At 41.3% G+C, this 15,992-nt stretch overlaps 1 protein-coding gene across 1 annotated transcript in view; it reads right to left on the reverse strand.

The window, feature by feature from the left end:
* Positions 1-15,992, reverse strand: part of LOC106920344 (band 4.1-like protein 1) — a 31,829-nt gene that overhangs the window by 4,378 nt on the left and 11,459 nt on the right. Inside the window, 13 exon segments of the mRNA XM_088007079.1 lie at positions 1,603-1,662; positions 1,758-1,979; positions 2,088-2,525; positions 3,076-3,126; positions 4,283-5,257; positions 6,700-6,858; positions 7,537-7,566; positions 9,339-9,377; positions 9,955-10,187; positions 10,295-10,470; positions 12,218-12,315; positions 13,420-13,756; positions 13,866-14,084. Coding sequence (XP_087863205.1) covers positions 1,603-1,662; positions 1,758-1,979; positions 2,088-2,525; positions 3,076-3,126; positions 4,283-5,257; positions 6,700-6,858; positions 7,537-7,566; positions 9,339-9,377; positions 9,955-10,187; positions 10,295-10,470; positions 12,218-12,315; positions 13,420-13,756; positions 13,866-14,084 — 3,037 coding nt within the window.

Consider the following 15,992-nt stretch of genomic DNA (forward strand, 5'->3'; position numbering starts at 1 on the left):
CTTTCCTAAATGGCAAACAAACAAGCCCTAAAGCCCAGCAGTCATAATATGCATGTGCTAATTCTGTTGTTTAAACTTCATTTCAAAGGAGTGCATTAGAAATAATAGAGTGGTGTTCAGTGAGGTTGCTAATTCCAGTGGTGCACATTTATGGACAAAGGTAACAAATATTAATGTTTATTAGTACATTCCTTTGAAACAAACAGAAATGCTCTCAGACACTTGGTCAGATGTCTAACATAAAGCTGCATCACATCCTGTTCGTCTGCTGTGCCCTTCATATTTTCCAGACAGAGGCGTGTCATTCTTTCACTTAGTGAAGTGTCAGGAATCAGGATTCCCGTCATGGAGCCAGGCTTCTACAGCCTCATTACACTTGCTTCTCCCCAAAGTCCTTCAGGTCATTTCTCCTAAGAGCATGTTAGGGTGGCTTTAAAGGAGATAACTTTTAGAAAAAAAATGTGTTTTTGTTGCATATTCATTTAAACAGTCACGATGTCCTGACTTTATAGTATGGGGTATAATCCGTGCAAAAATCTAGGTCCTATGTCTCCTCCCTGTGGTCCTCCAGTCATCTGCAGAAGTACACCGCTCCCGGTCAGTAACAGTCAGAGCCAGGAGGAATGTCTTAGCGCTCGTGTACACGCTGCTCACACCCTCTCCCTTGCTCTCTGCTGCACAACACCTCCTCCCCCACTGCAGAGCCCATCATGAATGTTAGTTTGCTTCTCTACCATTAGAGCAGCTGCTGCAAACCAGCAAGCTTGAGCTTGTATGTGCTGTGAGGGAGGTGTGAGCAGCACATACACAATTGTGTTTGACAGCATTAAGGCCTTCCTCCTGGCTCTGATTGGCTGCTTCTGACAAGAAAGAGTGCATTTCTGCAGATGGCAAAGCAGCACATCGAGGAGTCAGAGGAGCATAGATTAGCAGTCTCCTGTCATGCTGTCAGAGTATTGTGACAGTTTTAATAAATATGTAAAAATATATATATATTTATATATATTTTTTTATAAAAGTTACCTACTGCAGCTTTACTAGAGTCCCCCCTGCTGAGGCACCTCTGATGTTTGGAACAGAAGCCCTAAAGGCAGCTGGAGCTGCAGCACGGTATTCAGCTCTCATCTTACTCAACTAGTAATCCACGATTTTATAATGACAAAATATAAACAGGTTTGTATGCTTTCACAAAGTGCTTCTGGAGTCATAATAAATTCAAATATTTCCAAAACATCACAAGACACCGTAAAAAAAAAAAAAAAAAAAAAATCGACTGTCTCCAGCACAAGACAAGCTGCCTGATAAGAGCATCGCTGCAGACAAACTCAGTCTGGTTTGTTTCCATAACGATGAAAAAAGCCATGTTGTTAGAGCAGTTTTTGTCCTAATCTCCCCTCTACTGTGTGTATAAGGTGCACATGTTTTAAATTGGGCTGTCATTTAAATAGATTAAGGTCAACATCTGCTTTTGTTTCAGATGCTTTTCTGGTATGCAAGTGATGTCGGATGTTTAAAAATGAAAAGCCTCTATGCATTCATGTCTGTCATCTTTTGAAGTGATTGGACGGCAGGTTAAACGGTCGAGGTCCTGTTTATACTCACTGGAGATACGCTTTGTCTCGTAGAGTAAGAAACCTCGCTTAGCGACGTGATCCCGTGATCCTGGAACAGAGACCCAATCAGTGTCACGTGTTTTTTGCTCGAAGCAGCTAACTACATTTCAAGCTCTGATTGTGTCAAAAAGCCATGAGCCCAACCTGATCTGTGAACTCCACTATGGTGGTGGTGAGCTCTGACCCGTTGGGCTGAGTCTCTGTCCTGGTGTCGGTTTTTCTCACTGTTGGGGTGGGCATGACATCACTGGCCTCTCTGCTCAGAGGCGCTACCGTAGGGAGGCGACTGGCTTCTTTGTGCGACTGATCTCTGTCCACTGATGATGACACTGGCACTGACCTCTTTGGTTTTTTAGGCACAACAGGCTTGCAAAAAAAAAAAAAAAAAGATTTGGTTTGGTTTCTACTTTAATTTTATCCAAACAATAGGAAAGGAGTACAAAAATTACTGCATAAAGCTTCTGAAAAGGCTACCTGGCCGTCGGGTCTTTTGACTTCTGGTCGGATCTCTGGTCTGACCTCGGGTCGAACATCTGGTCGGACCTCTTCAGCCTGAATAAGTCTGGCCGGAGGGCTGCCACTAGCTCCTCTGGCGAGAGGAGCGGACACTAACGGAGGCGGTGGTTCGGGGGCTCCTTGCTGCTGGAGCAAGTCGATCCCGAAGCGCAGCCCCCCGTCGGGCGAAAGATCCCTCTCTCCCAACTCTGACATACCCCTGGAGAACTCCTCCATGCCCGTTTGCAGATCTGTAAGGACGGTGAAATCTACTTCAGCCTCAAGGCTGGAGGTCGAGCTAACAGTGATGCTGGAACACTTGCGCTCGATGCCCAGGTGGGTTTCCTTCAGGTAGAGGATGTCATGGTCCTGGTCATCCTCGGACACAGAGCCTAGGCGTCTCTCCCATGGTTCCTTCTATAGAGAAAAACAAACAAACAAAAGAAAAAAGACATTTAAATTATCTTTAATTTATGGATGTAGCAACCTCATGTAAGTAATCTCATCGGGCCATCCCATAAGAAGTCACACATTTTATTTCTGACTAGTTGGTTTTATTGTTATGCTTCTTTTCTTATGAGCAAGCATCACAGAAATCCCACCATAGTGTAAAAAAAGGAATCTAATCGTTTTCCCCTTACCAGCCAAGTATATTTTACTGTTTATAATAATGTTGAAAGTGTTGGAGAGACTTTATTGACTGCAGTAGCTGCTGGTCTGTCTGTGTCACATGACCTGCTCTGTGCTGATGTTTGATATCCACAGTTGGCAGAGGTAGTCATTAAATTTTGAGACATTGAAAGTCTTGATCGTGCATCAGAGTGACTTAATATGCCTATTCTTAAAGGACGTGGATCAAGACAACATAATTTTTGTGCTGGACTGATTAAAACTCACAAACGGTTCTTTTAAAGCGTGAACATTCTCGCCTAACGTATGGCCAAACAAATCAAAGTGCTGAACTCACTGAACTTTCGCTGAAATGCTCCTCGTGGATGGCAGGGGTCGGGGGTGTGTCCTAGAGAGTAAAAACACAAACAATAAGCAAAACATTAAAACAAGACTCGTGATGGAAGTGTTTAAGCATATCGGAAAGGGAAGTTAAAGAAAGCTGGGAGTTTTTTTGTTTTTTTTTTAAGTCACGCTCCACGTGAATCCCAGCTTATATTGTAACAGGTAGAATTTCTAGTAAATAATGTGACATTTTTATTATTATTATTATTATTATTCATTGCACTCGAGTAAGCTTTCATAGCGCTGGATGCAGGGTACAGGCGAGTTCCTTTTCATTAAATGAACACACAACTCCTTAAATGTACAACTGAGAATTTAGAAAGTAGAGCTGCTGTCAGAAGCATGCACTTGAAGTATCATTCAGTGGATTATATCAACAAAAATGATTGCAAGTGCAATGGTAATGCCATGCACTGAGAGATCTGATTAAAAAAAAACAGAAAGAAATTCCCTTTCAGGGGAGATGTATTCATATTTGGAAATGCAGCATATGAATACCCCAGCCCTGAGGCGGCTTGGCAGTTCTGCAGGATATTACTTTTAATAACGTTTTTTTTTTTTTCCCCAGTTTTTTTCTTGTTGCTACAGAGGTGCCAAGATAGAACATTTGCTTCAGATGCTCAAAGCTTTCTTTTTTTTTTATTATTTTTTTGCAAAAAGGGATTTAAATTATGTGAAAATAGGCTTTAAGAAAAAAGGAAAAAAAAGGGTGAAAAGGTCTTGCACTCCTTGCAACAACGACCTCCTTCACTGTGTGAGGCTGTTGGAAGGAGAGACTATGTGTTAAGTTGACAGAGTTAAGGACGCCTGAAGCTTAAGCAACATGAGCTTTGCTTAAAGGCCCACAGCGTTCTCAAACGGCCGAGCAGACGTGAAGCTCTGCAGAAGAAACGGGGGGGTAGGGTGGAGGGGCGAAAGCAAAATGCTCCTGATCCCATGGACGTGAACTGAGGCAGTCAATGGTACGATGCGCAGGGACGTGAACTTTTGCTTTCTCATTAGCAGCCACATGACTTTTGAAGGATTATGCGTGTGTGTGATGTTATTTTGTATTCAGATGATTAGAAAACAAGATCTGAAAACCACACTGGCTGAAGCTCATGCAATGCTTTAGTTTCCGATGATGGATAAAACAGGCTTGGAAGGAACTGGCGGTTTACCGGTTGCTTTCTCTTGGCCGTTTCTTGGCTGGTGGTCCGGTGGTGGATGTGGCTGCTGTCGATGTTGTTCGGTCTCTCTCGAGACCAGTGCGTTTTCAGAGGGAGGGTGCGAGGGGGAGCAGTGGGAAATTTGGAGCTAAACTCTAAAATGTTTGGAAAATTGTCCTCATGCAGAGAACTCCCTCTCGTCCCCGCTGAATCTCTGCAGTCCTTCAGCTCCTTCTGCGATAACAACTCGCTCGTCGTCTGATGGGGAACTTGGGTTTGCCGATACAACTCCAAAGACTGCAGCACAGTGGCATCGTCGTGTCTCCTTCCTGACTCGCAGGGCAGTTTATTCATCTGTCCATTCCCAGCAGCACCAAATGCGCTTTTGTCAGACTGGCTTTGAGTTTGAGGATTTACAACTTTGTTCTCCTTATTCAAAGACTTCTTTGATCTTTGCGGTTTGAGCGGAGCTATTTTGGTGACTTCTGAATGCGAGTTCACAGTTTTGTTACCATCCTTCTCCCCCGAGTCGGGGCTCAGGTCTCTCGTTTTCCGAGCATCACTGTGCCTTGTGCCACTCTCACTTTTAGGTCTGTCGCCCTTAGGGAAGGAATCCACAGTTGCAAGAGATTCAAAGGGTTTGTTTTTCCCTCGACGCTCGTACAGAGAAATGTTTGTGTCTTTGTTCATTTCATTCATCATCTTGTCAGGTGGAGAGCCATATCCATTTTCATGAAGCGTATTCCTCACTAACGCAGAATCATGATGGCCGTTAGTTGCGTCCTCCATCTTGCTCATATCTCTCCATCCTGCTGAGTCAGTTACAGATGTTCCCAGCTTAGTAGTTAAACATTCCCTGGATGTTTGGCAATTGTTCGTAATTGCCTCTGGCCCTGATGAGGTCTCACTTTTTTCTGCATTGAAGTAAGAATCCAGTGTGGTCTCATACCCATCCTGCTTCTCAATCAATTTGGCATCACTGGTTGCCTAAATTGACAGAGTAGACAGTTTGTATTAGCCTAAAAATGAATCCTCTATTAGTAATCCCTCTTTAGCCCCAAGAGTCAAGTTCTGTGCAAGTTTTCAAGTTATCCAAATGAGAATAATAGAAATATGGTCTATGAAACTATTACCTAATATTTCTCTACATAGAGCTCCCAAATAAGTGTAAACATTGTAATTTAAAAATCTATTAGATTGGTAACACCTTATTTGAAGGGGGTTGAATAAGACTGTCATGACACTGTCATAAACATGACATAACACCTGTCATGAACATCAATAAGCCTTCATGAATATTTATGACTGTTGTCATAAAGCGTCATTCGGTAAATTATGACACTTTTAATACAAAGTTGACATTATTCAAAATGTCTTTGTTATGACAACTTGACATTAACCAAGAAATCATTACTGTTTAAACTTTACCTTTAGTAACATAAAGTTATCTCATTTTTAAAGTGCAATCAGTAATACTTTTATAACAAATTTATATCAGTAATGACAGTGTCATGTCAGTCTTATTCAACCCCCTTCAAATAAAGTGCTACCATTAGATTTTTAAAGAATCTGAACGTGAACGTTATGCAAAGTAATTGGTTTTTACCCAACGTTTATTTTCCCACTGGACTGGGTTTATCGTGACGCCTTTATAAATTGGCAAAAAGAAAAAATGTTTAAAGTTTAAAAATTTGCCTCATTTTTATTCATTCGTTTTCATTTTGATTGAGGTAATATTTATTTTGATATTATTAGAAACAGCATGGCCTGACACCCTCACCAATATGTTTGTGTTTCATTCATATGGTATATCAAGAGACGTGGCTGTAGAAAATTATTACAGCGCCACATGCGTGTGTGCTAAAGTTATTCTAGCATTCACAGTGGAATCTATGCAAATACCCCGGCTGCCATGGAGTTTTGTCTACTACAAATATGATTTCTCCCCCCCACCCCCTCAAGAGTTAAGAAACTGTTATAAACTGTACAATAGCAGTGGTGGCCAAACCCTGAAAGAACTCAGTATGAGGCTGCAACCCTCAAACACTCTGCACTAATGAAGATTTACTCACCATAGCCTGCTGAACCTTTAAGGTGGCTGACACAGCAGGGACTTAGTGATTAATTCAGCAAATACTTAATTAACCACTTAAGGGCATTCAAAGACTTTATAAGGAGCTTTATTAAAAGAAGACAGACATTTGGTTTCGATTTAAAATGTCCAATCCAGCAAAATACTACGAGTGAGGACAATTGACGATATTTAAATTTAACTTAGTTGTGTTAGTTGAACCTGAGTTGTGACAGGTTTGGACATTTACACCTGCAATTAATATGAACAGAGGACTTTTGTAAGTCAATTCAAGATTACATGATTAAGAAATAAAAGGCGTAACAAGTGAGCGCAAAGAGTAGGAAGTGAGTCGTACCGTTTTCCGTTCCGGGGTTCCTGCAGGAGGAGTTGCTGAAGGCAGGCGCTTCTCTCTCTGCGCCTTCTTGCTGTTGGGTTGCTTCAAAGCTCTCTTCAGCTCGTTGATGCTGGCCTGGTGTTTCTGCAGGACGTCCTCCGGCTTATCCAGAAACTGCTGCTCGGACAGCAAAGGACAACATGAACAGAAATTAACCCAGGTCGCTAGAAATGTAAACACAGTTACCATGTCTAAACTCAGCTAAATATATTTGATTTGTAAAAAAAAAAAAAAAAAACTTCCATTTCCTCGACTCAAACTTTAATTTTATATCACGTTTAAAACGACAGAGGTCGTTGCATCATGTTCTTCAAAAAATATGCAAACTATATGCATTTGATACGTGACCAGTGACTTGCAGATGAAATAAAGTCCACTTAGAAGGGAATTGTTGTTTGAGTTATTGAGTCAAAATGAGTCTATACGTTTTAATATAGCAGCCAGAATTAAAATAAAAGAAAACATCGTTTAGCAATTGAAAAGACAAGTCGTTATCTCTGCTACACAAAGCCGGAGCTAATTGAGTTCTGTAAAAATCCAATACGTGTCTATTATTCAACATAAGAGCTCTTCAACTCGCAAACATCTTTGAAACTGACATTCGGAACCATTATTACGAATTAAAGTGATGCATTAAACAACTACGTGCACCACAGCGATGGGAGCTTTAAAACTGGACTCTCTTTTATTTTTGCTGTGCATCCGACAAGCGAACGATGCAGACGTAAACTCGTCAACACAGAACTCCCGACGACGTTCATACACAGCACATGCCAGAAATAAGAGGACGAGCAGTACCTCCTGTTTGGGCCGAAGGTGCACCACATCCTTGTCCGACAGATGAGGTGGGGAAGGGGGGTGTGCAAGCGGGCGAGGTGGAGTGAGCGGTTTTAGGGGCAAAGCAGCAGAGTTTGAGGGGCGACGCGTGGGAACAGATGTGTGCAGAGACAAAGAGGTAAAATGCAGCAGGTGAGTGAAAACAGGCAAACGGGCAGCCAGAGTGACAGACAGAAACAGCTGGCACCATCTGGCAGCAGAGGGAGGACTTCTGACTCGAGACTATTAAGCTGAATAATGTTCTGCCAAGAAGACGGGGACAATCCATTTCAGTGTCAGCCAAATGATAATTAATGCAGTCGCTTATTGATTCGAGTGTTTGAGAGAGGATTATTCCCGTGCTTCTTTATCCAACGATTTGATGAGAGCAAACCACAAAATGAGAAGTCCAATAACGTGCTAATCGAATGGTCGTTTGTCTGACAAAAGACGACAACACACACACACACAGAGCCTTGGCAAAAATATTTGCGGTTCTTCTGCTTTTTTCATATCTTGACACGTTGCAAGCATAAATTTAAATGTATTTAAGTGACAGACTAAGACAAAGTATTGTATATTGTGAAAGTAGTAGGGAAAGGATTTGTGTTTTAAAATGCTTTTAAAATTTAAATTCTAAAAAGTGTGTGGTGGAATTTAATTCTTCTATGCAAAATCGAATAAACTGAGTCAGATTGGACCTGAGAAACATCCAAGGTCTTGCCACAGACTCTCCACTGGATTTAAGTCTAGACTTTGGATCATTTCAACACATGACCACACCATTTCATATGATTTTTTTTTTTATTGTTTTATACCACCAAATTCACCAAATTCCCTCCTCAGACTGATTTGCACTTTTTCCTCTTTGTTGTTTGAGCTTCCAATTTTAGTTCTCCCCCAACTCATTACTCTCTCAGCTGTGTTTCTGATTCATGTTTAGGTCAGTCTTACTTTTTAAGCTATCTTTTGGTGTGCCATACCTTTTCCATTTTTTTTTTATTTAAATTTTTTTGCAACTGATCACACAATGCTCAGACTGACGCTGAAAACAGAGAATTGCTTAGTAACCGAGACTTACTTGTTCATTTTTGGTCAAGTAAAAGCATGAGTGCTCTACAAAGACAATTGTTTTAATACTGAGAATAAATTACACAAAAATAAACTGAATTTATGAGGTTAGACAATGTCAGAGTAAATATGTTGCACTGTTAACTAAAAACAGATGATTTTGCATGCAAGTTATTTTGAAACCGATGAATCATTTTCCTCCCACTTCAAAATTTTCCACTGCTTTGTGTTTGTCTATCACATAAAATCCCATTAAAATCTTTAGTTTGTAGTTGTTGCATGAGAAAAAAGTCAAAGACGACACAAATAGTTTTGCAAGGCGCTGAAGTTGCGTCTGTATGACTTAACAGTACGTGTCGACAAAGCCAGTTTTACTTCGTTAGGAATGAACACAAACCCCAGTCAAAATGCCCACTGCTGAATTTGTGGCATAAACATTATTAATTTGTTTGAATAATTTTTTTGCTTTCCAATGAAACTCTTATACCGCAGGGAGAAAAAAAAAATGTAAAGAGGAATGTAAATAAACGCGTAACAATAACTTTTTTTTTTTTGTTCTTCTGAACATCAGTTCATGCAGCTTCCATGGATTCCAGTTAGCTGAATCCTGGAATAGAAATATTTCCACAGGCATTTAACTGCTTAAGCACAGAGTAACATAGCATGACCTAAAAACAACCACAGAAAGACACAAAGATACGTGACCAAAATACCTCTGGTTTCGTGTCTATAGGAATGCCTGGCTCCTCATCCTGGGTGCAAGGACAAGGTACAGGACGGAAATGTAGGAGAAACGCAGCTGAGGTTAGTGAAGTATGTTAGGAGTGCAGCAGCAAGAGAAGAAGATTCATGAGGCAGGGTGCAAGTGTGACAAATACTATCTGCAGCAAAGAAGTCAAGTTAGATAAAAGAAAAAAAAAGAAGTAGTGAGCGAAGACTTAAAGGTCCTATAAGAATATAGGATATTAGGCCGAGAAGAGAAGCATAAGGATGGTGATTAGTGTCTTTAATAAAAAGGATTGTGAAGGAGAAAATGAGAAGTTCATGCAGTATTTTAAAACCGATGGGCAAAATTGCAGAAAGCTTTTTGAATGGAGAAGCTCTCAAAGCTTCTCCAAGGTTCTTAGAGTCGCAGTGTTTTACTCAGTGGATCATTTCGTCTCCTCTCCAGACTGACAGGTGGTGGCTAATGAGAACTTTCTCGAGGATCGATATAATTAATTCACACTGTATCCACGCGTTTGAGCTTTTTGAGAACTGGGAGCCGCGGAGCCTGAAAATGGTTCTCTGTGCGGTTTCTGGCCTTGAATCCACTTTTTTTTTTTTTACCTTGAGCTCCAAAGCCTTTGTGGGCGTCGAGCTGATGGCTCCCACTGGCTGTTTCTGTCCATCCTGGTGCTCCGCTTCCTGGTCCGTGTACTGGTCCTGGTCTTGGTAGAGATAGTGGTCATGGTCCAGGTCAAGGCTGCCCTCCTGATCCAGGTCTTCCCGGGACATAAACTGTGTGCGTTCGCTAGAGCTTCTCTGAGACAGCTGATCCATACTGTCACCTAAAGCTGAGGCTGTGGAGACGGAAGTGCGGAGGAACAGTAAAATGTAAAGTTCCTCTAGAACAATCAACCAGAACACAAACCTGGGCACAGACAGCGGACAGAGCTGGAGTTCAAACCTCCATCTATGCTTCGTGGCTGCAGGTACCGCTTGCTGACGGACCGATCAAACTGCGGGGCCGGGCGGTCGATCAGAGCACTGGCCTGCCTCGTCTGCGCTTGGGTCCGCCCACTGTAGCGAAACTTGGAGCCAATTACGAGGAAGCCCTTCGGGGGCGGCTCTGGGGAAACCAACCTGTGGAAATAAACCTCAGTTTTTATATATATATATATATATATATATATATATATATATATATATATATATATATATATATATATATATATATATATATATATATGTATAGAACTAAAATATATATTTTAGTTCTGTCACCAGAACTAAAATGTCACCAGTTTAGTTCTGGTGACATTTTAGTCACCAGAACTAAAATGTTCTGGTGACAGTTTGATGCAAATAATGATATAGTTTCACCTGTCAGAGTATTAATGCTGGTCAGAACTGGAGCAGAAATGACTTTTTCCCCAAAAGCTGCTAGAAGTAGTAATGTAGCAAGTTACAAGTAGCCTTTTATTACTGTGGTGAATAACAGGCAGTTGGGCTGGGAACAGGGAGCTTTTAAATCCCTTCATAGAGTGCCGGCTGATCAAGTATCAGCAAATCCAGGACAGCATTTTCTCCTGGTCTCCTCAGTAGATAAATTGTCATCCAAATCTTTCCTTTTGATAATTTAAATTCAGTTGAGCTGCAGACTTTGCTGCCCTTACCTTCCTTTTTGATGGGCATCGTGTTATGCATTGATATCCCAATTTAAAAATCTCTTGAGTAACTTCTGGTAAGACCTGGATACTATAAACCTTTTTTTTTAATTTATGGATGTTTTCTGATGTTTTTTTTTAAATTATTATTCGCATTTTAATTTTCACAGGGATTAATTGCTGTTATTATAGATTTCAAAGCTACTTCTCTTTGACCTTTGGCTCCCTCAGGAACCAAGGCTCCACCACCAATCAGTCGCCAGCCTGGTACCCAGACAGCCCGGCTCCAGGAGGATGCCCCAGCCCAGCCTCTCCATTCTGGGTGAGGTCCACCTACTTCAGTGTTCAGTTTCCATTAGGACTTTGGAAATCCCCGCAGTCTGAGCCCTTCTCAAAGTCCAATTTGTCATTAGAGACTCTACCAGGGGCTATTTGTGTCTTGCTCACATTGATGGTAGGATGAAAAGGAGATGAACAGATTGATTAGGGCCTCGTCCGCAGCAATGTGGGCTTTGCTCCACACCACGGATTTGGAGTACAGCTGCTGCACATCTGCATCAAAAGGAACCTGTTGAGGTGATTTGGGCGTTTGATCAAGATCCCTCCTGGGAGTTTCTCCAACACATAACTCTTTCTTACAGACTTTATTAGACACTGTGCATCATCCTCTGATATTTTCACTGAACAGCTGTTTGAAAATAACCTTGTTGGTGGAAAAAAAGAAAACTATTTTTCAAGTTATGTTCTGGCATCAGTTTGTAACACACATCCAGAATGCTCAACAACGAGTCAGTCAATCTGCTTGACTGACTTACTGACTGAGTTGTATTAATTTGAATATATTATATTTATCATATAGAAACTAGATATAAATTGTGGCTTGAGCCAAATATTTCCTGGGTTAAGTAGCTATTCATCCTTGAATACCTTAAAGGGATTGTTTAAAAATCTCTGAAAAGAGTCAAGTGCAAAAAAAGCCCAAAATTGTTTAAAGTTTTTAAAAATTTCAAAAGAAAACCTCAAAGATTTTTTATTTATTTTTTTTTTTTTTTGGTAAAAGCAGAACTACTGATTTACAAGATTATACAAAAGTCAGTCTACGAAGAACAGAGAGACGTCTGAAACCTCAGTCAACAGTGATTTGAGCTGCGGCATGCCAAGCGTCAACATTCATGCAGTAGGCAAAGAATTAAGTGCTGAGAAAGTGAATCTGTCTATCCTACCTGAAAAAGGTGTGGTGCTCTATGCAGACCTTCCACAACCGCTTCGAGGCCCGGTGGTTGGGCAACTTGAAGCCTATGGTGCTCTCAAACTGTTCGTACTGAGTGGTGAGGGAGATAAGTGGAGGTGGTGAAGACAGTGGGGACGGAGGGAGGTGAAGAAGAAAAGGAGAGTGAGGGAACCAGGTGTGTGGAAAGGTGGAAGAATGGCAGCAGCATGAATTGTGTTTATTCCACAGCAAAAGGAAAAAAAATCCATCTTTTTCTCCTTTTTATTTACTCGTGCAACTGTATTCGCTTGTCTCTCGGCGCAATGCCGTCTAAAGCCAGCTCATAAATTACCCATTTATGCACCCAGCAACTAAGGTTCACTGGTGTGCAGAGAAGAAGATGCTGTCAAATCAATAGTTATTAGCAGTAACGGGTCTTCAAAGGCTGAGAGATATCCATTCACGTGAGAAGGTCACCTATTGTTCATGCAAAAAAAAAAAAAAAACAATTCAGCAGGGACAGTCGTGGATAAAAATTCCTTCATATACAAAAAAAATAAAAAATCCTCAAGGCACAGTTGAAGTGACAGCCAACTTAAGAGGACAGATGTGCAGGAAAAGTGAATGCATAGAATGGCCTTGGTTTTCACCGCAAGGATGTCAGAAGCAGTTTAACAGTGGGGGTGGGGGGGGAAAGGAGTCAGTAGTATCCAAAAAGGCCGAGGAGTGAAGGAAAATCATAACAACTTAAGTGAGCTTAATGTGGAAAACTCTGACGACTCCAAAACCTAATTACATTTAAAGTTACAGGAAGAAAATCAAGACACATCTACTCCGTCTTCACAGAGGTAGCTCTAAAGGAGATAAATAATGCCCTCAGCAGTTAAGGTGGTTTGTGCCAGATAAATCACAAAAGCAACACTTACCAAACCATGAAATGAGTGTTTATGCTGCTCGGCACCAGCCAAGAAGAGCAATGATGTAATCGTAACAACTGTGAACCCATGAAATAAAAAATAAATAAATAAAAAAAAAAGCGATCATGGCTCTTTGCCTGATAATCTCTCCATCCACGAGCCTTGCATCAGTGGCTGTGTGGTTTATTTTTAGGGGGGGGGGTTATTGTGAGTCTGGGCATGCAGTAATGGTGTAGTGAACTCTGGTTAAACCACAGAAATGTGGAGGGGAAAAAAATGTATTCATAGATTTGTTTACCTCTCCAGGACGGATTTTGATGTAGAAGTTGCTTCTTTTATAAGAAATCTTGAGAATTTTCGGCCAGGCGAAGCGATTGATCCTCAGGCGGTCTCTGTAGATGAGCAGCCCGTTTGCGCTAACGCCGAGCATTATGTCTATTCCCTCAGAATCCTGGGGAAGGTAGATAGATTGTCAAAGAAGATCAAAAAAAGGGCATTAAGGGGATGCAGGATTTCAGCAGAGGAAATGAGAGAAATCTCCTCTTGCCTTTGCGTGATGCAGATCCACTCCGTACATCGAGAGCTTCTTAGCATTTTCAAGGAAGTTCATCTCTGCTTCGGCTGGAGTCATCCCCCTACGGAATAAATCCCAAAAGAGGATCGGTTGTTTCTCGTCTCCTCAAACTCTCTCCTCAGATCCAAACACTGGCATCACGGTGGCAATCACAGCTTTATTTTTCTGACCTGTAGTTGCGGTGCAACTCCATCACTCTCTCCTCCAGCTCTCGTGTCTGGTTTGGAGCAAAGTGGAATTCGCTGACGTAGTCCGGGCCGTGTTCCTCCGGGTCGTAGTCTCCCAGCTCGGCCTGGACGGTGTAGGAGCCCAGCAGCGCGTGCGTGACGAACGAGCATGGGAGGCGGCCGGAAAGGATGTCGTCTCTCAGTTGCAGACACAGGTAGTACCTTGGAACCCAGCAGGGGAGGCGGAAATAAAAAGCTGCAGAAACCACTTTATTCCAAACAAATGGATCAAAGCTATGAAAATCAGCAACTCGATTCTTGTCGATCTCGAATCAGAATGCTAGGGCTGTGTGAGGCTCTGGGGAAGCGAGGGCTGGTCAGCAAACAGAAATGAGGCACATAAACATTTTAGATCTTTTAAATATGTGGAAGATATCAAAGTGATGCAAACATTTTGCTCTGAATCTCACACCCGCGTAGCGGTCCGTCTATAAGAGGCAGCCATCTCAATGTGGCTCATTTCTTTGACTTCCATCTGTTTCTTTTGAAGGTCTGTGGGAGTTAATTTGCCAGTAACCGCTGAGCTGTGAGGCAACTTTGCTTATGGTATGCAAAGAAGTGCAAATTAATCGGTGATGAAATAAGTCAACAGCGTGCTTCTCACCCCCCAAACAAATGTAAAAAAAAAAAATCAAGGCAGTATAATTTTTAGAATCAACAAACTTCAACGCATGACATGAGAGTTACTGTGTCCAAACAGGAAATGCTAGATTTGTGATTTGCCGTAAAAAAAAAAAAAGGTGATTGAACTGATAACGTAGCACACATTTTACATGCCATTATGTTTCTGCGAAATGAGAGAGCCCCAAAACTGCGACGCATAGTAAAAACCAAACTCTCAAGAGCAGATGGCTCATCATTCAGCTACATTCTTGCCCAGGGGGAAGTTGCTGCGGTGAGGAGATTTTGAGGTGCTTCATCTAATTCAGATTCGTTTGAAATCGAAATAATTTCGAGTAATAATGTCTTAAATTCCATCTATTTTTCAGAGATGATTCAGAGCTGATCCAGGAATGCGACACCCGCCTCAAGGAAAAAGCAAGTAGATGTAAATATTTATGTTTTTTTTTATTTTTTATGTTAATTAGATGTTAATTATGTTACGATGAGTTTGAGAAAAAGTAAAAGTAAGGCTCCCCCCCCTGTTCAACTGTGACTGCAGTCTGGAGCTGGCTCAGTTGGCTGATCACAAAAGTGGTCCCGAGACTTTTGATTCCAGCTGCCTTCACAACCTTTCCCAATTTAAATCGGGATTATTTATTGTAATCAGTGTTGCGCAATGTAGCGCATTTTAATCGTCACTGCAATATCAGTGTGTGGAACAGTCATATCACAAAGGACTGCAATAATAGTTGGCCAATATATGCCAAGATTTTAGCCTGCATTTTTCATGCTAATGCAATATTTAGGTAGTTGACCGAGTTTATTGGCAGCAGATGCTCACCGGCACGTCGCCTTTAATGCTAAAGGTCGCAGAGTGATGGAAGCAAAGATGGATGAGAGGAAAACTATTTACCTACAACACAACTGGTATTTACCAATATGCCAACACAAGATTTTTCATTATCGCAGCCTTATTTATATTTCAGAAATAAGCCAAGTTCTTCCTTCCCCTTCAACTTCTCAGATGCTGATAAAGGATCTGAAGTTTAAATTTTTTCTTCGATGCTAGCAAATGTTGAATGATTTAAAATGTGTTCTTATTTTTGCAAAATACAAAAATCTGCATGCATCTGGATTGCAATTAATTTACAAAGTTGTAGTGACATGTCCGGTTCTCTGGAAAATAAAAGTATCCACTTTTCAGATTCATTTTGAGAAGTTGTGAGACGATCTAGGATCAAAGTGGCGAACAATTTTTTAACATAATCCATACCAGTTTTTATTTCAGTATTTCTTCTTCACATGATGTTACACAAGAACATCCCATGCCACGTAAACTCTCATAATTGTGCCCATAAATTCAGGTAGACAAAAATGCTCCGACGTCAAACTGCAGAAGCAACTGAAAGACTACTGACAGAAGTAGGACACAGAGTTGCTGAGCCGTAACAAAACAAAGAGCCTGAA

The sequence above is a fragment of the Poecilia mexicana genome, unplaced genomic scaffold (genome assembly GCF_051168715.1).
Source record: "Poecilia mexicana isolate PSO_F unplaced genomic scaffold, ASM5116871v1 scaffold_7, whole genome shotgun sequence".
Lineage (NCBI taxonomy): Eukaryota > Metazoa > Chordata > Actinopteri > Cyprinodontiformes > Poeciliidae > Poecilia > Poecilia mexicana.